At 38.8% G+C, this 26,482-nt stretch overlaps 1 protein-coding gene across 1 annotated transcript in view; it reads left to right on the top strand.

Annotated features, from left to right (window-relative positions):
• The window catches only part of epg5 (ectopic P-granules autophagy protein 5 homolog (C. elegans)), a 39,150-nt gene that overhangs the window by 4,125 nt on the left and 8,543 nt on the right, over positions 1-26,482 (top strand). The window contains exons 5-37 of the mRNA XM_048188261.1: positions 230-337; positions 484-557; positions 778-889; positions 1,202-1,316; positions 1,690-1,840; positions 2,088-2,249; positions 2,486-2,643; positions 3,099-3,253; positions 3,379-3,519; positions 3,719-3,880; positions 4,153-4,275; positions 5,156-5,421; positions 5,567-5,707; positions 5,856-5,997; positions 6,552-6,749; positions 6,847-6,957; positions 7,050-7,172; positions 7,953-8,119; positions 9,627-9,857; positions 10,135-10,258; positions 10,495-10,642; positions 10,966-11,137; positions 11,362-11,524; positions 14,513-14,655; positions 14,734-14,890; positions 15,120-15,314; positions 15,690-15,903; positions 20,169-20,290; positions 20,407-20,614; positions 21,158-21,233; positions 21,320-21,423; positions 21,574-21,749; positions 26,238-26,417. Coding sequence (XP_048044218.1) covers positions 230-337; positions 484-557; positions 778-889; positions 1,202-1,316; positions 1,690-1,840; positions 2,088-2,249; positions 2,486-2,643; positions 3,099-3,253; positions 3,379-3,519; positions 3,719-3,880; positions 4,153-4,275; positions 5,156-5,421; positions 5,567-5,707; positions 5,856-5,997; positions 6,552-6,749; positions 6,847-6,957; positions 7,050-7,172; positions 7,953-8,119; positions 9,627-9,857; positions 10,135-10,258; positions 10,495-10,642; positions 10,966-11,137; positions 11,362-11,524; positions 14,513-14,655; positions 14,734-14,890; positions 15,120-15,314; positions 15,690-15,903; positions 20,169-20,290; positions 20,407-20,614; positions 21,158-21,233; positions 21,320-21,423; positions 21,574-21,749; positions 26,238-26,417 — 5,022 coding nt within the window. The remainder of the gene's footprint in view (positions 1-229; positions 338-483; positions 558-777; positions 890-1,201; positions 1,317-1,689; positions 1,841-2,087; positions 2,250-2,485; positions 2,644-3,098; positions 3,254-3,378; positions 3,520-3,718; positions 3,881-4,152; positions 4,276-5,155; positions 5,422-5,566; positions 5,708-5,855; positions 5,998-6,551; positions 6,750-6,846; positions 6,958-7,049; positions 7,173-7,952; positions 8,120-9,626; positions 9,858-10,134; positions 10,259-10,494; positions 10,643-10,965; positions 11,138-11,361; positions 11,525-14,512; positions 14,656-14,733; positions 14,891-15,119; positions 15,315-15,689; positions 15,904-20,168; positions 20,291-20,406; positions 20,615-21,157; positions 21,234-21,319; positions 21,424-21,573; positions 21,750-26,237; positions 26,418-26,482) is intronic.

Genomic DNA, 26,482 nt, shown 5'->3' with positions numbered 1-26,482 from the left:
ATACCCATGCGACTTATGACTGGTTTTGTGGTCCAAGGCAGGGTCACATATTACATTCATATGAAATATATATTTGTATAGGAAATGTATAGGAACTATTTTTATTCTGATGTCTTTCAGTTTATTAAATTCAAGTTTAACTGGCAATACTAATACCCTTACATTACTCCAGAGGTAAAAGGATCTGAGTTCACGACCTATGATGAAACACAAGCTTTTCTCCATCCAGGTGTCTGTGCTGCATCAGGTTGGTTCTAGAGGAGATCATCTCTTCATCCTAAACCACCTGCTCTGCTGCCCGGCAGGTGTGGGGAAATGGGCTGTGCCATTCTTACAGGTACTGAAGCTTGATGTGTGACTCAGATCATCTGTAACAATGACAATGAGTAAATGTTAATGGGGAAAATTAAAAATATATATTTAAAAAAATCTCAAATATCTGCTTGTCTTATAATAGTCATTGCATCCACTTTCCTTCGATAGATCAAAGTATTGGATAACCCATCTGGAGTGTATCATTTCATGCAGGCTCTGGCTATCCTCATGTCTCCAGCGAGGTAAAGATTAGGTTTACTGGAAATTGAGCTCACGATCCATTGAATTTTGTTTTTATATCATCTGTATTATTGTCTGTGTTATTGCCATTGTTATAGTTTGACTCGAAAAGCTGCTTCTTTTGTTTAAAACTGTTATAACTAAAAGCACAAACTGGAGACAAAGAATTTGGCTTTGCATTATTCATTTGATTGAATATGGAGATGTGTGTGTGACATGCAGGCACCGTGCAGATTTCCTGGGACACATGAAGCCCAGCGATGTGAAGGGCAACAATAGTCTTACAGGACCTGCATCTGGTAACTGGACTCTAGTGGATGAGGGTGGAGAGGAGGTGAGGAGGTCCATCCTGTCAGTGCTCTATAAGAGAATGTCTGAACTCGTATTGTTATGCTGATTTGTATTAAAATATTAAAATGAAAAACAGAAACTTTTTTTTTTTTTTGCTAATGGTTTCAGATCTTTTGACCTCACTGCATATATTGTCATCAGGAATCAATTATTATTATTATTATAACTTTTAATTTGACTTTTGACTTTTGTGTCTCTTATCTAAGTACCAACAAAACCTTTTGTTGTGCTTGTTATGACTGTACACTATACTACCATGTGATGTCTATTGTAACACTCTTGTGAACTCTCTCAGGATGAAGACCCAGAAACAAGCTGGATGCTGCTGTCTGAGGATGATCTGGTTTCTCTGTTCTCTCAGTTTCCCTTTGATGAGCTCTTCAAACACTTACTGGGAATCTGCTCTAAAGGTAAGACTCTCATCATATCCCATAAATGAGCTGAGACAGCCATGCAATATTCAGTCTATGTCTGGTTCTCTTCATTAATTAACTCGTCATTAGATTGTATAGTATTCACTTGCTATTAAAAGGATAGTTCACACAGAAATGCAAATTCTGTCATAATTTACTCAAACCTGTATGACTTTCCATAGAACACAAATGGAGAAATACTGAAAAATGTCCATTTATGTCTATATATTGGAAGAGAATGGGGATACGAAATGGAAAAAAACGTATAGCATGTATTTCCCTTAAGACTTACAAATCTTTAGACGGTTATTTGTATATTAAAGTTGACATTTTTCATACTGATAAGTTTACCTGTTATTCTTGCCAATAGGGGACTATCAGCCTCAAGCCACCACCAGTCAAAAGATGATGAAAATATTTGCATTTGCATCTTCATTGGTCGAACTGCTCGCTGTTGGCTTGCAGACCTACAACAGAGCACGTTATCGCCAATTTGTGAAGAGGATTGGTTATATGATTAGGTTCGTAAGCTTTATTATTTCAATTCAGTTTTTCATTTCATACTATAGAAAGCTTTCATACCTTAGTAATCCTGACAAACTACCAATATTGTTTTAAATTACTATTGTTACTATAATTATTAATTATTTTTAGAAATTATTTAGCAGGTTTGCAGTCAGGTATTTTTCAGGTAGTTTCATATAGTTAATCTATAGAGTCTTTTAATCATTACTGACTTTTATGTCCATGTTCTTTCCTTCTTTCCAGGATGACACTCAGTTATGTTAGTGACCACTGGGCGCAGTACATCAGCCTGACAGGTGTGAGTAGAACCACAATGCAGGAACAGTCATTTTCAATGGAGAAGCTGCAAGTGGAGTTTGACCATCTCTTCCTGAGAGCAGTGCTTCATGTGCTCAAGGCCAAGAGGTATAGAATAATACCGGAGTCTAACTATTATTGCACATGCTACGGACATTAAGTTTTGGTGCTTATATGGGAGAAGTAGGTTGGAATCTGGCCTACATTTTGCCCTGAACACACTGTCCCCTCTCTCGACAAATAATTTCCTGTCTCCTCTTTATGTTTGCTAAAGCAAAACTTTACCCCATGTGCATCACTTCCTGAAGCAGTGTCTATTTAACTAACTGTTTATTGGTTTACAGACTAGGCATATGGCTGTTCATGTCTGAAATGCCGTATGGCACGTTATCCAGCTCCATGCTGTGGAAGATCTTCTACATTATGCAGTGTGCAGAGATGGATGGTTTGGAGAAGCTTAGCTGTAGTTTGAGTGCTGAGGACTGTATCCAGGGACTCAGAGGTGAGACGCCAAGCACATCTGATGCTAGAAAATCACAAGAGAATAGTTTAGAGCAGTGGTTGGCAACCTTTCTGCCTCTAAGGCCTTCTATTGTCAAAGACAATGCCCCCCCCCCCCCCCCATATATTTGTGTATAATTAAAATAAAAAATGTCAGCTTACATGTTTAATTTTTTTTTTAGCTTATTTTGATGATTTTAAAGGGTTAGTTCATCCAAAAATGAAATTTCTGTCATTAATTACTCACCCTCATGTCGTTCCAAACCCATAAGACCTTATTTTTGATGAAATCCGAGCGGTATCTTAAGCTAAATTTCATTTTTCGGTGAACTAATCCTTTAAGCCATCTGCGGCCCCCCTTGGAAGTGTACTAAGGCCCCCTAGTGGGTGCCAGTCCCCTGGTTGAGTACTACTGGTTTGAGCAAAAACGCTTATTGTGTGTTTATCTGCATCCAGAACCAAGCCACCAGGAAAAGTTTCAGCACTGGCTGTCGGAGATAAACAGCTCGGATGGAATCTGCCTTTTGACAACGTTTGCACACATGGCCCAGCCCAGACGCACCGACGTAGACCCTGAGTTTGTCAGGAACATAGTGCTAGAGATATATGAGGTGATTTAACTTTATTTTTTCCCTCACAACATTTTTTACTGAAGGCAAAAAAAAAAAAAAATTCTGATATTGACATCATCCAGATGTTATAAATGCAATAAATGTGTGATTACTTTTTGCTCTAGGTATCCTATGTTAGTATTGCCACCCGTGAGATCTTCTCTAAAGTTGGGCGGGAGTTGTTGGCAGCTGTAGCAACTGCCCACCCTCACATCATCTCTGTACTGTTGGAAAGACTAAGAGAGACCATAGAGAAAGTGGGCATGGTGAGTGATAGACAGCATCCTTCAATACATTTCTGATTTTTGTAGTAACTGGATGATCAGAGACTGATTGACAGTTGAGCATGTAACACTCTTCTAAATATGCATTCAGAACAGAACAAAATGTACGTTTTTGTATTGTCTTTCATCTGCAAATACTGATATAAGCTGTAATTTGCCCTAATTATGATTGTCTGTCCAGGTGTCACTCTACCTGTTTAAGGAGTTGCCTTTGCACTTGTGGATGCCAGCTCAAGCTGAGGTGGGGTTGATCCGAGATTGGCTGTTGAACTTCAATCTCACTGCTGTGGAGAACAGATTAGCCTGCATCATACTCGAGGGCCTCAACTGGGGATTTCAGCCTGTGAGTCTTACTTATGATTATTGAAAGATAAGTGCTAATTCATCATCATAAAATATGTCTGCTTTCTCAATTGAAGCCGAGAAAGGAACATAATACAAAAAACAATGATTGTACTTTTGTGCCAAATTTTGATATTCCCTGATGAGTCTTTTATAGGCCTGATATAAATTAATTGGACTAATGTGATTAATCTTGCCATTATTTATGCTATTTTGTGTTTTTTAATAAGTGTTCTATGTATTTACAGTAAAAACTTTCTGTCTTGTCCACAGAATGGTTGCCTCATTCTACCAGCGTCCTTGCACAACGAAGTCGCCCTGTTGGTGATTGAGGCATATCAAAAATATCTCACAGACAAGCCATATGGTGGCATACTCTCAGAAGGCATCAAACAGGTATGAAATTATGAGGCTACATATCCTGCCTATTATTCAACACTGATTGTCATTCATTGACTACTGCAGATTAATAAGCTTCCTCAACATTTTTAAAGGACAGTGTTGTATATCTTATGGCTTTGTTTTTGGAGAGTTATGCAGACCATATCAGTCTATGTAAAATGTCTAGTTTGCAGTGGTTCACCTCCATTCATCAGCACAAATGAAAGCCAAAAGTTGAATCAGCCACTTAAAGGTGCTAAAGAGGATGTTTTGTTTTATATATTTTTGCAATATTACTTGAAACTGTCTTTACTAACTGATAAAAGACTATTTATAGGTGCACTGAAAGGAATAATATTAATGTACATCATCTGTGCACGAGGTAGGGCCTTAAAAACATCAGCCAATCGTTTACGCGATGTTCGCGTAAACGATTGGCCCTCTGGCTTGTCAATCACTGTTCCTTGTGAGAGACGTGCGCAGCTGCGCGCTCCAGTAACTTTCCACACTCCACAGGCGCCGCATGCAATGTTTTTGTCAGGAGACAGGAGTAACAACTGCAGATTATGAGTTACCTGCGGTGAGTCCGACATAATGAATCCACTAACACGACACAGCGAATGCCAGTGGTAAACACTCGTGTTCCAATACTCGTGCACGAGTTTTGGGAGGCGTTCCCTCGAAATGAGCTGTGAAGGAGGGGGGCTGTTCTTACGCATGCGCTCATTTCAAAAACTCACTAACAGTCTTTGGATTCTCAGTCGACGAAAACATCCTCTGTAGCACCTTTAAAGTTGATTGTTAACAATTTCCCTCAAAAAATGAACATTTCTTCCTTGTGCCAAACGTTTGTACTGTTACCAGCTCACATTTGCTGCATGATAACTTTCTGCAGGTGTCATACCTGGCTAACGTGGTGCGGCTTGGCCAGACTCCAGAATCCTCCTTTAACCAGTGGGCCTGGGACCTGGTTCTGAGGCTAAAGCTCCATGCCAATGAAAGAAGTCCTCAGGATGCCTGGTGCCCGCTTCCCTCCTCCAGCGCCCCCAGTGTGCCTGAGATCACAGACTCTCCCACCATGCACCCAGTGTTCAAAGCAGTCAAAGCGGGCATCCCCATTGGCTGTTTTCTGGCTATCGACATGACAACCATCGGGCACAGGTTTGGAAGGAATATTATAGCTCTTGTTTCAAACAGATGAAGTGTAGTGAACATCGACGGACTGATTCATCATCAATAATATTCCAGTCTGGATGAAAATCCAAATCTAGTAACATGAATTAATTTTAAATGTTTTTCATGACAGTTTGGAGAAGATTTGCAGTGATGGAATATCTCTGCTGAAGACTCTGGTTCAGTCCCGTCATCTCAAAGCCGTAGTGCACATACTGGAAAACATTCTTCCTCTGGTCTACCACTGCCAGTTCTACCTGCTCAAGAATGAACAGTTAAGAACATTTGTGTTGATATTGGGAAATATTTTTCACTTGCTGTCAGACTTTTCTGTTTTTTATAGACTTAACTGCATAAATAATGATTTAATAATGCTGTTGTTATGCAAGAAAGACCAATGCTTTTCTCCTAATATGAATCAGGTTTCTGAGCTGTATTCAGCTCTTCTTGCAGCTGGATAGTGGGACTCAGGGTGTGACCCAGCAGGTCACACAGAAGGTGGCCCAGCATCTGATTGGCACCTCTACATGTGAGAACATCAAACTCCTAAACAGTGTGATCCAGGTAGGATTTTGAAATGTGTTGAATTTTCCATCTATACTGGACACTTGTTGCTCTTTTTCCTCCATTAGCCGATCCAACTCTGCCAAAAAATATACACTGCTGTTCAAATGTTTGATGTCGGTAAGATTCTTTAATGTTTTTGAAAGAAGTCTCAAGGCTGCATTTATTTAATCAAAAATATAGTTAAATACAGAAATATTTGAAATATGATTGCAACTGAAAGTAACTGTTTTCAATTTTAATATATTTTAAAATGTAATTTATTCCTGCGGTGGCCGTTGCATTTTTTATTTTTTTTTCAGCATAATTACATAATTACCAGGCTTCAGTGTCACATGATCCTTCAGAAATCTGTCTAATATGCTGATTTTTTTTTTTTTTTTTTTCAGAATTCTTTGAATTTTTAAAAAATAAAAATCCTTTTTTAACATTATTGTCTTTACTATCACTTTTGATCAAACTTTTGAACGGTAGTGTATGAATAAAAAAAATTCATTTTAAATAAAAAACCTTGAAATCTTCTAAGATCATGAGAAGAACTTGTTGTCCTGCAGGCTCATATTCTGGAGAGCTCCAGGCCCGGGCGTGTTGGTGCAGTAGCTGTTCTTGAGTTCTGGCTTCAGGTTTTAACTGAACAGAACCTCTGGCATCGAGACAGAGCTGTTCTCTACCTTCTGGACCACCTGTGTCGTGCTGCATTCCTTCACCAACAAGAGGAATGTCTCCAGAAACTTCTCTACCAACAACACAAGGTTTTTCATTCTTGGATGATTTAAACAGCCTTCTTCTAACAAATTGCTGAAATAAAGAAAATTACTTACAAATGGTGGTGTTTTTTTTGGCTTTTAGAGTGCCCTAGGTTATCATGGAGACAAAGGTTTGCTTTCATCTCTAATGGGCTGGATAGTGGCAGGAAATGTTACTCCATCCTTCATAGAGGGCAATTCTCTCACAGGAGAGGTATGTGCAGGTTATTACTTATACGGCGCATCTTGATCTAATTACTTTTAGTCATGTCATCATGTCCCTCTCCATGTTTTTATTGTCTCAAGGTGTGGTTTGCTTGGTTGGTCCTAAACATGGAGACAATGTTCGAGGAAGACTCTCAGCTGCGACGTTGTGTGGAGCATGAGCTCCTCTCAAACCCTGCTTACACTCCAGATCAGGCTCTGAAGGTACACTTTCATTCTGCTCGTACCTTTTCCTCTCCAGTACTATTTGCATGTGCAGTCACATCAAAGAGATTGTTTTGAGCTGTAATGATGTGGGAATGTTAAAATTGTTTAAAATTGTCCAGTTTTTTCTCTTTGCAGGTTGTCTTTAGAGTAAAACTCGCAAACTCCTTTCGTTACAAAGCCCCTAAGGCAGTGGTCTCAAACTCAATTCCTGGAGAGCCACAGTTCTGCACAGTTTAGCTCCAACTCACACCGGCTTGGAAGTCTCTAGTAATCCTGAAGACCTTGATTAGCTGAATCAGGTGTGTTTGATTAGGGTTGGAGCAAAACTGTGACCCTCCAGGAACTGAGTTTGAGGCCACTGCCCTAAGGGGACATAGTGATGAAAAAAAATTGGATGTGAGGAAAAAATGTGTGTGTGTGTATATATATATATATATATATATATATATATATATATATACTACTTATAGTATATATGTACTTATATACTTATAAGTATATAATAATTATATACTCCAAGCCCCCCCCCGCCCCTAACTCATATCCCGTGTTTGCCTATGTATTTCTTTGAGGGTCTTATTGGTGACATTTTTAAATAAGTTAAAAAAAATAAAAATAAAAAACAATGTATCCATTAATCATGAATGACTGGAAAGATAATAGATATTCATCTGTTAATGTTTGAGGTCCCTGTAAATGTTTACACATTTAAATGTGTAAAAACATTCATGCAGTAAACATTCAGTTTCACTAGCCCATTTGTTTTCGGTCTGTCAGAAAGCCCAGGTGCGCCTCAAGCTTCAAGTCGTCCCATCCCTGCAGAGGTTGATGATCTATCGCTGGGCTCAACAAGCTTTAGCTACCCCTGCAGATCATCCACTCCTGCCTTTAGTGTGGCAGAAATTCCTCCAACTTTACCTCCGTCAACCTGGACCAGAGTTTGGGTGCGTTAAACATGGAGACATTCTATCCTTTACATAACTGCTATTTGTAGTTTTTTAGTACCTATACGTTTTGAATTATCTGTCTCATTAAAGGATTAGTTCACTTTCAAATTAAATTTTCCTGTTAATTTACTCACCCCCATGTCATCCAAGATGTTCATGTCTTTCTTTCTTCAGTCAAAAAGAAATGAAGGTTTTTGATGAAAACATTCCAGGATTATTCTCCTTATAGTGGGCTTCAATGGCCTCCAGGAGGTTGAAGGTCAAAATGACAGTTTCAGTGCAGCTTCAAAGGGCTTTAAACGATACCAGACGAGGAATAAGGGTCTTATCGAAATGATTTTCAAAAAAAATGTAAATGTATATGCTTTATATAAACAAATGATCACCTTCCAAGTGTTTCCGCCAAAACCACACTTTCGTATTCTTCAAAAAGCTTACGCTGTATGTCCTACGCCTTCCCTATTCTACTTATGGAAAAAATGGAACTGGCGCGGCGTTCATTCCGTAAGTAGAATAGGGAAGGCGTAGGACATATGGCGTAAGTTTTTTGAAGAATATGAAAGTGTGGTTTTGGCAGAGGCACTTAGAAGGCGAACATTTTTTTATATAAAGCATATACATTTAAATTTTTTTCGAAAATGACCGATTGTTTCGCTAGATGAGACCCTTATTCCTCGTCTGGTATCGTTTAAAGCCCTTTGAAGCTGAACTGAAACTGTAATTTTGACCTTAAACCTTTTGGAGTCCATTGAAATCCACTATAAGGAGAATAATCCTGGAATGTTTGCATCAAAAACCTTAATTTCTTTTCGACTGAAGAAAGAAAGACATGAACATCTTGGATGACATGGGGGTGAGTAAATTATCAGGAAAATTTTATTTGAAAGTGAACTAATCCTTTAAAGTGAAGACTTCCTAACTTTACACATATCATCATTCTATTTCAGTTCACTAAAGTCTAGTTGTTACATAACGCATGTTGGATTCAGAGTACATGCTGTATTCAAGTGAAACAGTTCATACTGTTCCTCTTTCCTTCTTTTTCTCCTCCCTCCCCCTCACTTCCCTTTTTGCACTCCTTTCTTATTGATGATTTCATGTTTCGCCAGATTTTACTACAAGCTTTTAGCAGTACTAATGACTCATAAGACTGTTCCAGCTCTTTGAGGAACACCGCTTCTCTTTTGACTAGAATGTGTTGAACATAATGTCAAATATAAGATTATTTTGTACTTGAAAAATATCAATTTTTATTACAAAGCTCTCTGAAATACTTACACTTCAGACTCTTCACACTCTCTTTCCTTTAACATAATGAAATAATTTCAGCTCATATCAATATTTTATGCATTTATTATTTTTATAATGTTGTGTCAAGTTCCTGATCATCTTTACACTTTGCTTTGTATATTAATTAAAATAATGTATAATATTTGTTAGTTGTGAACTGCATATGTGGGTATTTCTGAACCCGTGTCTCTGTTGTTTTATCTGACATCATCAGACTGGAGGTGAAAGGTTGTATTGGGAGGCGTTATTTCCATAGTGCGGCCCATCTCTCCTTGCTGAAGAGCCTCAGACAGCGGCTGGTTGAGGTGTCTGACTTCCACCACGCTGCAAGCAAGGCTCTGAAAGTGCCCTGCTCAAGAGGTGAATCCAGTGATGGTTTGCTCACCCCCGGGACGCCCATCTCCCAGCACATGACCTCTCCTGAGCTGCACACTGAGTTTGTGCGGTAATGTCCAGTGATTTATTCTCTAAACATCCATTATTCTGTTTACAGTTGAGTTGAGTGTCCTATTGGGTGTTAAGTAATTCAAATTTGACATCAGAAAGAAACTTGATATTGTTTCCAAGCTGTGAGTCCTGCTATGTTGTTTGTGTTACTCAGAAGTTACAAAATGAAGTCTGAGAATTTTAGATTTCATTATTTGTAAAGAGATGCCACATCAATCAACCATAATGTTAGAATAGAAAATATATTTTTTAAATGTCAAACTCTTATTGTTCAGGCTCTTCGCTGTGTTTGCTTTGTGGTTGGATGATGAAAACCTTCAGAAGCAGGAAATTTATTTGCCCTCTTTGCCAAAGCAGTATGACACCCATCGCCTAGCCAAAATCATGCAGCGCCAGCAGGTGAGGGTTTGTTCGAATCTAGCAGAGTGCATTCTGAAATGTTTTGGTCTTTAAGAGGACTGTGAGCCATAAAAGAATTTAGTGGATTGTTTTTAATGAATATGTTATTTAAAACATCCCTTCCAATTATAAAATGTCAAGTCTTGTGCTCACCAAGGGTGCATTTATTTGATCAAATTTTGACAAAACATAATGAAAAATAAATTGAAGCCAGGTTTGTGTCACTTCACCTTTAGGAGGTGTGGATGGAGCATGTGGACATTGAGCGAGTCCAGCATGAGCTGCAGGAAGTGCTCAGTCTGTGGTCAAAGATCAAGAATGAACCTGCACATTCCCAGAACACCAACTCCTCCTACTTTACTGACTTCATCAATCCTCTGGCTGGTACTGAGCCCACTTTCCACTGATAATCATTCTCCGATATCTATCTGGACTCTCTAATTTATAACAGTCAAAATGCTACAGTAGGGAATGCTTCAGTTGTTTGCTTCAGGCATAGTTATACTTAATTTACAGGGGCTGCATTTATGTCACAACAAGTCCTTTTTCACCATATTCAAGTTATAATTTTGTATAATAAAAAGATGTTAACATGTATTTTTTGCTTTTGGATATTTAGATCTTAGGCCACAGTTTGCTGTACAGATTAATTGAACAGCAGATTGTACTTTTTGCACTAAATCATATATTCCTTAACTATTTTACAGCAAGGGAACGTATTCTCTCGCACCTGAGAAAGCATGTTGCCCCCCAGGGGGCGCTGTTGCTCGTGCCTATGAAAGCTCCAGTGCCTGACATTCCCACTGAGAGTCTGTCTGATGAGAAAATCTCCACTGCCTTAATTCAGGAAGACCTTGCTAAGCTCCAACATCAAGCCAAGTGAGACTCATGAGCACTCAATCTGTAGTTTTGAAGCATTTATTGACTGATAAAGTAATATCAAAATTCACATAAGATATAGTCTGTAAGTGCATGTTAATGAAGTCTCCAGTGATTTAATAACTGGAGCCTCTCAAATTATTCAGTGATAATCTGTATTGCTGTATTTGCATCTTCGTATATGCTGAATGATGTTGTAAATCATGACTGTGTCCTCTTCTCAGGTTGGCAACGGTCCGAGAAACACAGCAGGTCGCTTTAGACAATGAACTGTTGGAGGTGTTGCCGCAGCTCTACATGAACCGAGAAGACCAGCTCTCAATGCAGTTAGAGTGCCGTGGCAAAGGCGGACAGCCCTGCCAGGGACCCGCGCATATCACTGTAAAGGTGAGCACATATCAGCCATTTTGTGTCTTTCTGCTCTGCCCTATCTGTACGGTGTACTTAGTATTTATTTTTCTCATTAAAAGGTTTTACAGATAAAGAAATTAGTACATTTGAAACACTTTATTTTAAGGTGTCTTTGTTACACTGTAATTATACTTTTAAGTACTGAGTAATAATAAGTAACTATATGTACTTAATATAGGGTTAGGATTAGGGTTTGGTTTGGTTTAGGGCTAGGGCTAGTTGCATGTAATTATTCATAATTTATAGTTATTACTATAGTAACTACATGTAACATATGTAACAATGACACTAAAATAATGTGTTACCTTAAAATCAATTATACTCACATGAGATGAAGACTTCAGTCATATTCAGGAGCCAAAGAAAAGTTGTTTTATGGCAAGAGTGCTAATCCTGTTCTTGGAGATCTACCTTCCTGCAAAGTTCAGCTCCAACCCTGATCAAACACAACTGAAGCAGCTAATTAAGATCTTCAGGAGCGCTTGATTATTACAGACAGGTGTGTTGGAGCAGGGTTGGATCTGAACTCTGCAGGTGGGTAGATCTCCAGGAACAGGATTGGGCACCCTTGTTTTATGGTATATGGAGAGTCACCTAATGGGGGCACCATGTTGTAATCACATGACCTGCTGAACACCATTCACTTTATCATGGTAACCCCCATATTATTGGACATTTTTGCTTGTGTAATTAATCATGACAGACTGCAGTTAGCACGTTTCTACAGTGGCAATGGTAACTAAAAGCTTTTTTGTATAATAATACATCCACACCACTAGGTATCAGCATGATGTCAAAGTTTCAGCAATCCATGATGACTGGTGGAACTATGACGTCACTTTGTAGGCCAATCGGCAATTAGCATCCCGCTGGTTCCCTTGACAAAAACCCAATAGGAGTTTCCCAAAGTATATCACAAAAAATATGTTCTGTGATCAACAAAAGTTTATGATATTTACACATTTTGTCCATCAAGATAATTTTCACAGATGAACACAACATTTGTGAATTTTGAGACCTAAGTGCAGTAGCCAGAAGGAAAAAGCCAAAGCAAAAAGTTTAAGAGCAGCTATAAGCATAACGAGGCTGTAAAAGCGGACTGAGCTCACCTGTTCGGCGTGATGACGTTTAATGTCGACGACAGCCTCTGTAGTCCGATTTAGCCACTTGTTAGCAACCATCATTTTCAAGACATGTAACAGCTTAAAAATCACGAGGTAGGTTAATACTGATGTATTTTATGTCATAGAATAAAACGTGAAAGTATCTTGAGCTTGTGTTCCCCACAGACCTTATTTTAGCCATTTAACTAAAAACCCATTAAAAAAACCCATTGACTTTGGGATGATAGAACCAGAGGTGCTAAAATGCTAACTCGCTTCCTGATTTTGGCCTACAAAAATGCATCATAGTTCCACCACTCTACTGAAATAAATTTGAAATAACATTAAATATGAATATTTTATTTAAAAAATGTAAACGTAATAAATCTGAAACTTGGGGATAGTCGTGCTCAAAAGTTTACATACCCCTTGCAGAATATGGAAAATGTTAATTATTTTAACAAAATAAGAGGGATCATGCAAAATGTGTTATTTTTTATGTATCACTGTGCTGAATGAGATATTTTGCATAAAAGATTTTTACATATAGTCAAAAAATAGCTGAATTTATAAAAATGACCAGTTCAAAAATTAACATACCCTTGATTCTTAATACTGTGTGTGGTTACCTGATGATCCACAACTGTTTTTATGTTTTGTGATGGTTGTTCATGAGTCTCTTGTTTGTCCTGAACAGTTAAACTGCCCAACATTCTTCAGAAAAATCCTTCAGGTCCTAAAAATTCTTTAGATTTCCAGCTTCTTTTCCATATTTGAACCCTTTCCAGCAGTGACTGTGTGATTTTGAGATCCATCTTTTCACACTGAGGACGACTGAGGGACTCAAACTCAACTATTAAAAAAGGTTCAAACATTCACTGATGCTCCAGAAGGAAACACAATGCATTAAGGCCCGGGGGGTGAAAACACTTGAACAAGATGAAGATGTCCAAATTTGTCTTATTTTGTTTAAATATCTAATTTTTTAATTTAGTACTGCCCATCGGAAGCTACAGAAGATACTCACATGTTTCCCGGAAGACAAATGAAGTAAAATTTATCTTGATGTTCAGTGGGAAAAGATGAATCTTAAAATCACACAGTCACTGCTGGAAAGGGTTCAAATATGCAAAAGATGTTGGAAAACTGAAGAATTTTTAGGACCTGAAGGATTTTTCTGAAGAATGTTGGGCAGTTTAACTGTTCAGGACAAACAAGAGACTCATGAACAACCATCACAAAACATGTGGATCATCAGGTAACCACACATAGTATTAAGAATCAAGGGTATGTAAATTTTTGAACTGGTCATTTTTATAAATTCAGCTAATTTTTGACTAAAATAATTTTTTAAAATAATTAACATTTTGCAGATTCTGCAAGGGGTATGTAAACTTTTGAGCACGACTGTATATATATATATATATATATATATATATATATATATATATATATATATATATATATATATATATAATTCAAAATATTAATAAAAACTATAGTAATATATATATACTAAAAATAACACTGGAATTGTGTTTTGTTTTGTGCTGTAATTTTTGGTTTTGTCACAATCAAATTTAATACTAAAATAACACTGGAATTGTGTTTTGTTTTGTGCTGTAATTTTTGGTTTTGTCACAATCAAATTTAATATCCAGACCTATCGGAGCCATGGCCTAGCAGTTTGCACAAGCATGTTCCAGACCCACTGAACTGTGATGTTCAAATCCGGCCTGTGTCCAAATCCCATTCCTTTTATCTCTCCCTAAATAATCTTGTCTTCTTTTGGCAAATTGGCAACTGCCCAAAAATCCTACATTCCTCATGAGCTCTTTCTCCCTTTCGTTGTGTATTGCAGTACTCAAGAATGCACAAACTGGATCCAATGCAAAATCAGATCCAGTGCCTGAAGAGTGATATTAAACAGCTACAGGCTGATGGAATCAAAGCTCCTCCTCAAAATCTGGCTGAAGCGGCCGTGCACACAGAGAACTTTATCACGTCAGTAGCCACTCAACTCATTTTCTACACTTTCTAAATTTGTGTCACTAAATGTAAATATCACGTTTTCTTGTTTAGGGCTTTGGTTAATGCTTACAAACTAAATGCATCCCCTGGCATACTGAAGGTGGGCATCGCTGCATTCTATCAGATAGTGTCCTTTGTGTGTGAGGACACACAGAGACATCCACCCACTCGCCAGTTCTTCACGTCCTGTATTGAGATCCTGGGTCAGGTATCGTCTTCAACCCGATGTTCAGGAGAACTTTATTGTTATGTTACATTATTTAACCCCTAATTTTAAAACTTGGAGATGTTTTGTCAAATTATTTTTCCTTTAAATTGAATTTATTTGTCTCTTTTTACGTGAATCTTTTCTCAAAGTGTCTGTGGTTTTATGTTTACAGCTCTGTCTTACCCGTTTCATGTAATACAGACTAAATGCAGTGTGTCTTTGATTATAGGTCTTCATTCGGGACGTCCGATCAGAATGTAAACACATGCTGAAGACCATCCTGCTCAACAGGCACTTATGTAACCTGCTCTCACCATACTTCACCCCAAACGCCTCTCCCGCAGAGCTGGTCTCTCTGTACGAGGAAGTGGTCAACACCCTTCACACAGACAGCGGTGATGTCATATTCATGCTCCTCACAAAAGTAATTCGCCTTCATTGAATAATGCTGTAAATGTTTGTCAGTCAAGTTGCATTTAATGAGATTTTTTTTGCTTCGTTGGGAGAAGAATTCACTGTTTTGTTCATAATTATGTGAAGTAGTGCTGTCATATCCTTAAACAGGATTTTATTAGCATATTGCCATATCAAAACCCTCAGAGTAGTTAATGAAATGTTTTGTGCAGAAATAGCTGGTGGATCAAAACAGTCTCATTTAAATGTAAAAGATTTATGCTGGATTCTTCCTGTGGCCCTCTGAGACTTTGATTGCTCTACTTTTTACTCTAAAATGTGTAGCTCATGATTGCAACTTTTCCCTTTTGAAAGTTTAATTAAATAATCTGTTCTGTGCTTCTAGTTCGACTTGACTCAGTGGCTGTCAGCGACGCAGCCTCTGTTCTCTGAGCGTAGCCGGCTGATGGAAATCATCCATCAGGCTCTGTGCACCTGTGGGCTGGAACCTGAGGCAGAAGTCCTCATGCCCTTCAACATCTTCTGCAAGCACTGGACTGAACTGCTGCTTTACCAGTTTCCAGACCACTACAGCGACTTCCTTCGTCTGCTCATGCAGAGTATGACTTTCCTTTTCTTTGACCTAGACAAATTTGTTTTTTTGGATTTGATTGGGTCCATTCATTTGATCACCTCAGACTAACAGTTATTTTTGATTGAGTGATTTTGGGTCACAACCGTCGATTTTTAGGATTGTACTTCTGTTAGATATTATGCTTAGCAGGGTACCCGCGGGGTCTTAAAAGCATTGAAAAAGTCTTAAATTTGATAAAATAAAATTAAGGCCTTAATAGCCTTGAATTTGGTATACAAAGTCTTGGATTTCGTTACAAAGGTCTTATTTTTATTTTTTTTATTTTTTAACTTTTCCTAGGATTAAGTTCATACCGTAACAAAATGAACTGTTACTAGTGTAGGCTAATTAAAAATTCATGCAGCGTAATGTTGAGTGCACCTCGCGCTCCACGTCATAGCAGTAAGCGCGAAAGCTCGCGCACCCGTTACTATGGTTACTAGGCAAGTGAGGTAAATTACTAGAGATGAGCCGGATACTCGGCTGAAACGAGTATCCGGTACGGATAAAGCACTTCTGCCGAGTACGAGTATTATACGAGTAATACGAGTCAATATCTGTGCTCGGATTGAATGAAAATCATCATGTATGGCGTTATTTTACTGTCTAATGTCGAGAGCACATTATTGTGACGCGAGAGCATATCAATGTAATGCGCGAGCGCAAATCTGTCCGCTCGCGCGCGGATTTCCTTTGCTCTCGCGCAAATCTGTCCGCTCGCGCGCGGATTTCCTATGCTCTCGCGCAAAACTGGACGCGCGCTCTCAAATATACAGGGCTCTCTCATGAACTGCCTCTCCTCTAGCTCAGATATTGCGTGTGCACACTCAAACTGTTTCCTGCGTGCTCAAACGTGACCTGCGCGCTGAAACTGCACACGTGCGCTCACGAATCTCTCCGTGCTCTTGCAGAAATTAATTTGCTTTTGGATTAAACGCTGTCAAAAGTTATCAACCAATCAGAAGAGACGACTGATCCATGTAAATGATACGTGGAATCTTATTGGCTGAGAGTGAACTGCGCCTGGAATTCTTTCGACAAAAATGGATATTTCATAATATTTATCAAATGTAACCTAGTAACTGCATCACATTACAGGTCAAACCCCAATTTATCTAAACAAACAAACAAAAAATGTTTCTTAAAGTTATTGTGGTCATACGTTTTGTGTTGAAATTTATATAAAAAATAGGTAACATTTTACAATAAGGTTTTTATTTGTTAACATTAGTTAAATGTATTATCTAACATAAACTAACAATGTGCAATACATTACTGTAATTATTAATCTTTGTTAAGGTTAAAAATACAGCTGTTTGTTGGTTGTTTACTTCACAGTGCATTTACTAATGTTAACAAATACAACTTTTGATTTTAATAATGTATTAGTAAATGTTGAAATTAACATGAACAAATATTAATAAATGCTGTAGAAGTGCAGTTCATTATTAGTTAATGTTAACTAATGCAGTTAAATAATGTTAATGAAACCTTATTGTAAAGTATTACCAACAAATATCTTCTGATTTAAGACCGAACAAGATCAGGTCAGATCATCATTCCCTTAATACTTAAAATGTGGAGATCACATATACCACCATAGTCAATTTCTTTTGAGGTCGGGTATAAAACATGACATACAAAAATACTTAAGCTCGTATGTATGCATGATTAATCAAAATAAAACGATCTTATTCCTAAATGACAATGATTCGGTTATGTCTATTAAACCTTTGAAATTACGAACATATTGGAATATTTAAACCTGGTTTTGCATTGCCGCTGAAAGCAGTGGTCATAAACTATATGTTTTAAACAGCTTCACAAAGCGTTTTCAACAACACACTATTGCTACTTCTGTGTTGCAAACATTAAATAATAATGCAAGTATTGCAATAACAATTTATAGTCCGAATATACACTGATTTTAGCAATAAATGACCTTTGAAACTAATGTTATTACACTGTTCTGCCAGTAGGTGGTGACCAGTGACTGTTAAAATGTATTTGATGATCAGAATTATTAATTCAAGAAATTCATTTAAAAACACTGGACGAATCATATCTTCATTAATTTCAAACGATATTGTAATGAATTCATTTAAATTAATACATATTTTTAAATAGGCTTTATAACATTTTACACATTTCTAAATAGACTGATTTATAACATTATTAGTTGTTTAATCTTTTGTTTTTAATTAATGTTTAATTTAATGTTTTGGTCCATGATATTGGCTAATATGATGGTTTTTGATAAATCGTTCAGTGGGGTTTGACCTGTAATGTGATAGCTTATTAATATAGAAAACATCCAAGCGCCCCATTCCAAGCCATTTCTAAGATATGTCCTGCATTTTGATTAATATTATTAAATATTATTAAATTGTAAAGAAATGAAATATCCATTTTTGTAGAAAGAATTCCAGGCGCAATTCAATCTCAGCCAATAAGATTCCACGTATCATTTTCATGGATCAATCGTCTCTTCTGATTGGTTGATAACTTTTGACAGCGTTTAATCCAAAAGCAAATTAATTTCTGGAAGAGCACGGAAAGATTCGTGAGCGCACATGTGCAGTTTGAGCACGCAGGAAACAGTTTGAGTGTGCACACGCATCTGAGCGAGAGGAGAGGCAGTTCATAAGAGAGCACTGTATATTTAAGAGCACGCGTCCAGTTTTGCGCGAGAGCATAGGAAATCCGCGCGCGAGCGGACAGATTTGCGCGAGAGCAGAGGAAATCCGCGCGCGAGCGGACAGATTTGCGCAAGAGCAAAGGATATCCGCGCGCGAGCGGACAGATTTGCGCTCGCGCATTACATTGATATGCTCTCGCGTCACAATAATGTGCTCTCGACATTAGACAGTAAAATAACGCCATATCATTGGGTTGCTGATTGTGTCAGCGTTCTGTGATAGTCTAGTCCAGTGGTCTCAAACTGCCGGCCCGCGGGCCATTTACGGCCCGCAACTGATCTCAAAAATAAAACATAATCCGGCCCGCTAAATTATTATTATTATTATAATTATTATTCTCTAGTACGCGTCACATACGCGGCCGCGCCGGCATTCTCCTTCTTTCCAATGCGCTTTCGCTCCAGTGGCGTCTGTCGTTGCTATGCAACCATGAGCCGCGCTCTCAACCGCGTCGCTTCTATTATGAGCGCGCTTGCCTAAATTACAGTAAAAGCACTCGACTTTAAGTCACGAGCGTCGTTTTAAATCACCGAAACGCGTCCGATGCTACCATGTCAAGAAACAGAAGAGTGTACAAATGTATTCAAGGGTTGTATTTGTTCTGTACAGTGTTGTTCAGTGCAAGATTTTAATTTTATTTAAGCTAGCATGAAGTAAAGGAAAACAGCCTACTTCCACTAAATGTTAAAAACTAATAACAATGAGAGATTTTTATTTTTTGGCAAAATAAAGTTGATATATATAGCTTCAGTTTTGTGTTTATTTCTGACCCCTCCATGGCATCTATGAGTGTTGCTGGTTTTGTTCCTAAATTACTATTTTTTTTTATTCCATGCACCTTGTTGGATGTGAGAAGTTGCACCAGACTATTGCAATTAATAGTATTATATTAGTATATTAGTAGTATTACATCAATTACATTAGTAGTATTACATCAATTACATCATAGTATTAGCCTATATAATTATATTACACTCTGTAACAATGAGAGAGACACTGCTGTTTACATTTAGTAGGCCTATGGTAAATAAAATATTTATAGTATAGGTATAAAAATATATGCCGAATTAATTATTTTCTAGGGTTCAAAATTTATACAGATTTGACATTTTCCCCTCATACTTCTGTCAGAATGGGTACGAAGTTGGCATTGAATTTCATTTAAAATGGTATTAAAAAGGTCTTAAAAAGCCTTGAATTTCATTTGGAGGATCCTGGGGGTACCCTGGCTTAGTATCAAATTTCTGTTGCAAATGTCCATATCTGCTAAATCATATGTATGCAGACTAAGTCTATATCAGTCCAGACCTGCATTTGTAGATTAGATTATCTATGGATTTCTGTCATAGTAGTTTTTCATGTGACTGTCTAATCAATCTTCTTTCACCTTGTTTTTGTAGTTTACCATTATGTTTCTATTCATAATTCATAAACATTCAATGTAAACATCACAGATTTCATGAACAGTTTGTCATAAGTGAATATGTACTTTAAAAAAAATTTAAAAAGCAGTTTGTCCTTGGAAACATTAACATTGTTCACTTTCCTGCAGGCTCTTCTGAGCAGCTTCTCAGTCCAGACTGTTGGAGAACGTCACTAAGAGTGCTGGGCTGTTCTCCTCATCCTAAGATAAAGACAAACAAACCCCGCTCCATCCTCCTTTCTCCTCAACAGGTAACACAAAACACTCTTATTTTTGAAATATAAAAAACGTATTCATTCACATGCTCTATTAGTGTTAAACACTTCGAACTGAAGGAGAGCATTACAATTATACGTTTTTTTTCTAGGTGGATGAAACAATCGAATGGCTCTCAAAGTTCTTCCTGAAGCTCCGTCTGTCTAATGGGGACTTCAGGAGCTTTGGTCTCCTCTCAAAATGGGGGCCGTACATTGAGGAAGTCAAGGTGTTTTGGGAAGATCTGATTACCTACGTCATTCATCTGGAATTAAACAACTGCAGCAAAGAACCAGTAGGAAGTCCCAGACTGGTCAAAGGTATAAATTTATATATCTCTCTTATGCATTGCAACTATATAGATATACACTATTGTTCAAAGGTTTGAGGACAGTAAGATTTTTACTAAAAATTTAATTAATACTTTTATTCACCAAGGGCACACTAAATTGATCAAAAGTAACAGCAAAGACATTTATAATATTATAAAAGATTTCTATTTTAAATAAATGATGTTTGTTTGAACTTTCTATTCATCAAAGAATTCTAAAAAAAAAAGTATCACTGTCTCCACAAAAATAATAAGCAGCACAACTGTTTTCAACATTGATAATAATATGAAATGTTTCTTGAGCACCAAATCAGCATATTAGACTGATTTCTAAAGGATCATGTGACACTGAAGACTGGAGTAATGATGCTGAAAATTCAGCTTTGCCATCACGGGAATAAATTACATTTTAAAATATATTAAAATAGAAAGCAGTTCTTTTAAATTGAAATAAAATAAAATACATTCTGTGCATAGTAACTATTTGTGCAATCATATTTTTTAATATTCTATCCTTTTCTCCTTAATGCAGCTCTTGAGAACCTGCATGCAAAAATGGCCAAACTCTTTAAACCGTGGATTCTGGTCCTTGAAACTGACAACACTAGGTATGCTTTGATGTGGCTCAGTGGTTTGGCTATTATAACACTGATGACAGAAGTGATGAGTAACAACTCTCTTGTGTATGTCACAGTCATCCCCGCTGTTCTCCATGGCTTGAATCAGATGCTGCAGCTGCAGCGAGCTTAGTGGGCTTATATGCCTGCTTGGTGAAGACTTTACATGAGAAATTCAAAGGTAAACATCCACGGAGACAACACACAAGTCATGATTCATTAATTCTGTTTTCTACTCAAATATTTTTTAACTGTTCAAATACATATTCAGTTCAAATTCATGTGATCAGAATTACTTTTTAAATCCTTTTTTTTTTTTTTTTTGTTGCAGATCGCTTGTTGCCAGGACAAAGAGGAGCTCTGTGGCTTCATCTCATGCATTACTGTGAGACCTGCACATCTCCCAAGATGCCAGAGTATCTGCTGTACACCTACCACACTGAGTACAGCTGTTTGCCATGGAAGGACCTGCATCCAGAACAGACACTAATGAACCAGTTTTTCAATGTAAGAGACTTAAAAAACTTTAAAATCTCATGTTTTACCTGTACTTGTTTGAGGGTCTCTAGAATGTTGATGAGTGTGATGTTTCAAAACCATCTAGACCTATTAGAAGTGTCATAAGTTTGATAAACAATTGACATATTATAATTTTAAATAGCTGTTTTCTATTTTAAAGGTCCCGTTCTTCGTGATCCCATGTTTCAAACTTTAGTTAGTGTGTAATGTTGTTGTTAGAGTATAAATAAAATCTGTAAAATTTTAAAGCTCAAAGTTCAATGCCAAGCGAGATATTTTATTTAACAGAAGTCGCCTACATCAAACGGCCAGTTTGGACTACATCCCTCTACTTCCTTCTTTAATTACGTCACTAAAACAGTTTTTTGACTAACCTCCGCCCACAGGAATACACAAGAGTTGCGTTTGTAGAGTGTGTTTGTCGCCATGTCGTCGAAACGCTGTTATTTTCATCCCGCAGTCCAATCACCGGGTCTGATTCCGGCTCAAATTGATAGTGTAAAATTAAAGACATGTTTACAATAACACTGAGCGCGTGCATCTCCACGTTATGGTAAGAGGCGTGACCTTTCCGGGCAAGATGCGCTAAACTGCTGTCGAATCACAACACAGGAACCGCTGGCACAATCAGAACTCGTTACGTATTTCTGAAGGAGGGACTTCATAGAACAAGGAAGTCATCAGCCCGTTTTTATGACAGTGGAAACAGCGGTATACAGATAAGTAAATTATGTGAAAAATACTGTGTTTTTTTACACGCGAAACATGAACACATGTTATATTGCACACTATAAACACAATCAAAGCTTCAAAAAACCACGAAAAACGGGACCTTTAATATATTTTAAAATGTAATTTATTCTTGTGATTGCAGAGCTGAATTTTCATCAGCCATTACTCCAGTCTTCAGTGTCACATGATCCTTGAGAAATCATTCTAATATGCTGATTTGCTGCTCAAGAAACAAGATGGCGCCGCGCATGGCAGCCACAGTGCTTAGCTCTTCAGTGTTTGTTCTGTTTTTGTTAGTTTTTCCTGTTTTCTGTTTTTTCAAACACCATCAGTTTTACCAGGGATGAACTGCTGAACATTCGGCAGTACACACCACAAAATCTTTTACCGGATTTCGATTATTCAGACGTTTTGTTGAATGTTGTAGTCGGCGGAGCGGCAGCGCTGTTTAGACGCTTCAGGACGCGCAGACGGGGAAAGCGCGCCGGCGCCCTCGTGAAGCTCAGACAGCGCGGATTAAGAACGCCGCTGCCTAGCATCCATCTGGCGAATCTCCGCTCTCTGCCCAACAAAACGGACGAACTCCTTCTGCTCTCCCGGACAAATAAAGATTTCTCGAACTCGGCTGCTCTGTGCTTCACGGAAACCTGGCTGAACGACGCCATTCCGGACAGCGTGTTAAGTCTGCCGGGCTTTCAGCTGTTTAGATCAGATCGCGACGCAGAATCAACGGGGAAATCGCGCGGCGGCGGGACGTGCTTTTACATCAACGAAAGGTGGTGTTCAGATGTAACGGTGTTAAAGAAGATGTGCTGTCCAGATCTTGAAACACTCTTCATTAACTGCAAACCGTTCTATTCGCCGCGGGAGTTTTGCTCGTTCATTCTGGTGAGCGTCTACATTCCTCCGCAAGCGCACGTGAGCTCGGCTTTACAGATACTTGCTGATATGATCACAGAGAGCGAGCAACAACACCCGGACTCTGTTCTCATCATTCTCGGGGACTTTAATAAAGCGGTTCTCTCACGTGAACTTCCAAAATACAGACAGCATGTTACTTGTCCCACCAGAGACAGTAATACACTGGATCACTGTTACACAGCAATAAAGGATGCATATCACTCTGTCCCACGGGCAGCTTTGGGGCTCTCTGATCACTGTCTAGTTCATCTCATACCAACCTACAGGCAGAAACTGAAATCAGCTAAACCTGTAGCAAAGACTGTAAAGAGATGGACCACCGAAACAGAGCGGGCTTTACAAGCCTGTTTCGAATGGACTGATTGGAGTGTTTTTGAAGCTGCTGCCACCGATCTGGACGAGCTCACAGAGACTGTTACATCATATATCAGTTTCTGTGAGGATCTGTGCATTCCTACAAAGACTCATTTATCTTACAACAACGACAAACCCTGGTTCACTGCAAAACTCAGCCAGCTCCGTCAGGCCAAAGAAGATGCTCGCAGAAAAGGGGACAGAGTCTTGTACAAACAGGCCAAATACACACTGGAAAAGGAGATCAGAGTGGCAAAGAGGAATTATTCTGATAAACTTCGGAATCAGTTCTCTTCTAATGACACAGCTTCAGTGTGGAAAGGTCTGAAAGTTATCACCAACTACAAGACACCATCCCCCAGCTCTGTGGAGAATCAACAACTGGCAGACGATCTGAATGGGTTTTATTGCAGGTTTGAAAAATCACCATTCACACCTCCATCAACCCCCTCTCCCCCACACCTGCAATTCAGTTCAGTGAAGATGACGTGCGCCAGGTCTTCAGAAAGAACAAGAGAAGAAAGGCACCAGGCCCAGACAGCGTTTCACCAGCCTGTCTGAAAACCTGCGCTGACCAGCTGGCCCCCATCTTCACACAGATCTTCAACAGATCACTGGAGCTGTGCGAAGTCCCCTCATGCTTCAAACGCTCCACCATCATCCCCGTCCCAAAGAAACCCAAAATTACTGGACTAAATGACTACAGACCTGTGGCTCTAACGTCTGTGGCCATGAAGTCATTTGAAAGACTGGTTCTGGCTTTTCTGAAGGACATCACTGGACCCTTACTGGACCCCCTGCAGTTTGCTTACCGAGCAAACAGGTCTGTGGATGATGCAGTCAATATGGGACTGCATTATGTTCTCCAGCATCTGGACAGACCAGGGACTTATGTGAGGATCCTGTTTGTGGACTTCAGCTCTGCTTTTAACACCATCGTCCCATCACTCCTCCAGCCTAAACTAACTCAGCTCTCCGTGCCCACCTCTGTCTGTCAGTGGATCACCAGCTTCCTGACAGACAGGCAGCAGCTAGTGAGGCTGGGAAAATTCTCATCCAGCACCCTCACCATCAGCACCGGCGCCCCTCAGGGCTGTGTTCTCTCCCCACTGCTCTTCTCCCTGTACACCAACGACTGCACCTCAAAAGACCCCTCTGTCAAGCTCCTGAAGTTTGCGGATGACACCACACTGATCGGCCTCATCCAGGACGGTGACGAGTCTGCTTACAGACTGGAGGTTGAACAGCTGGCTGTCTGGTGCAGTCTTAACAACCTGGAGCTCAACACGCTCAAGACAGTGGAGATGACCGTGGACTTCAGGAGAAACCCCCCTGCTCTCCCCCCACTCACCATCATGAACAGCACTGTGGCAGCAGTGGAGTCATTCAGGTTCCTGGGCACCACCATCTCCCAGGACCTGAAGTGGGACAACCACATCGAGTCCATTGTGAAAAAGGCCCAGCAGAGGTTGTACTTCCTTCGCCAGCTGAGGAAGTTCAACCTACCACAGGAGCTGCTGAAACAGTTCTACTCTGCCATCATCGAATCCATCCTCTGCACTTCAATTACCGTCTGGTTCAGCTCAGCTACCAAATCTGACCTCAGAAGACTACAGAGGGTAGTCCGGTCTGCTGAGCGAATCATTGGCACAACCCTCCCCACTCTCCAAGAACTGTACTTATCCAGAGTGAGAAAAAGGGCAAAGAAGATCACTCTGGACCCCTCACATCCAGCACACTCCCTCTTTGAACTGTTGCCATCCGGTCGACGCTACAGAGCCCTGAGCACCAGAACGACCAGACACAGGAACAGTTTCTTCCCTCAAGCAATCCATCTCATGAACACTTGACAAACACGGAACACATAACACTATTACACATTATTTACTTAAAACACTTATTTATATCTCAATTTGCACACATAATTGTACATACAATTGTCTATAATATATATTTTCTTTTGCTTTTTTTGCACTTTGTCTATCTTGTAAATTTGTATATTATTATTTTATTCTTTTTATTATGTGTCTTGTCTTGTCGCTGTTACTCTGTTGCACTGTGGAGCTTCTGTCACTAAAACAAATTCCTAGTATGTGTAAACAACATACCTGGCAATAAAGCTCTTTCTGATTCTGAAGAAACATTTCTTATTATCAATATAAAAAAAAAAAAAAAACACAGTTGTGCTGCTGAAAGTTCAAAAGAGCAGCATTTATTTGAAATAGGAATCTTTTATAACATTATGAAAGTATTTACTGTCACTTTTGGTCAATTTAATGCATTCTTGCTGACTAAAAGTATTAATTTCTTTCTTTCTTTCAAAATAAATAAATAAATAAATAAAAAATCATACTGACCCCAAACTTCTGAACAGTATTCTGTATACATTTGGTAACATCTAAGGTAGTTTGAGGTAAGCTAGCATATTGTAATAGATCGTTGACAGTAATTTAATTTCATGATGTTCAGGTGGAGCGGGGAAGTCCAAAGAGTTGTTTCCTGTTTATGGGAGAGCTGCTGTGTGAGGTGAACTGGGTCAGTGTATTGAGTGACTCTCTCAGCCCCCAGATGAGCGCCTCAGCTCAGACGATGGTGGTCTCTGTCCTCTACCTGATGGTGTTTCTGGCCAAAGAGGATCTCAGCAAGCCTGTGAGTGGTCACCTGTTTACCCTAATCATGTACAAGGGTGACTATTAGAGGTTTATCTATTGTGG

The sequence above is a fragment of the Megalobrama amblycephala genome, linkage group LG4 (genome assembly GCF_018812025.1).
Source record: "Megalobrama amblycephala isolate DHTTF-2021 linkage group LG4, ASM1881202v1, whole genome shotgun sequence".
Lineage (NCBI taxonomy): Eukaryota > Metazoa > Chordata > Actinopteri > Cypriniformes > Xenocyprididae > Megalobrama > Megalobrama amblycephala.
This window is presented reverse-complemented; position numbering and strand designations above follow the sequence as displayed.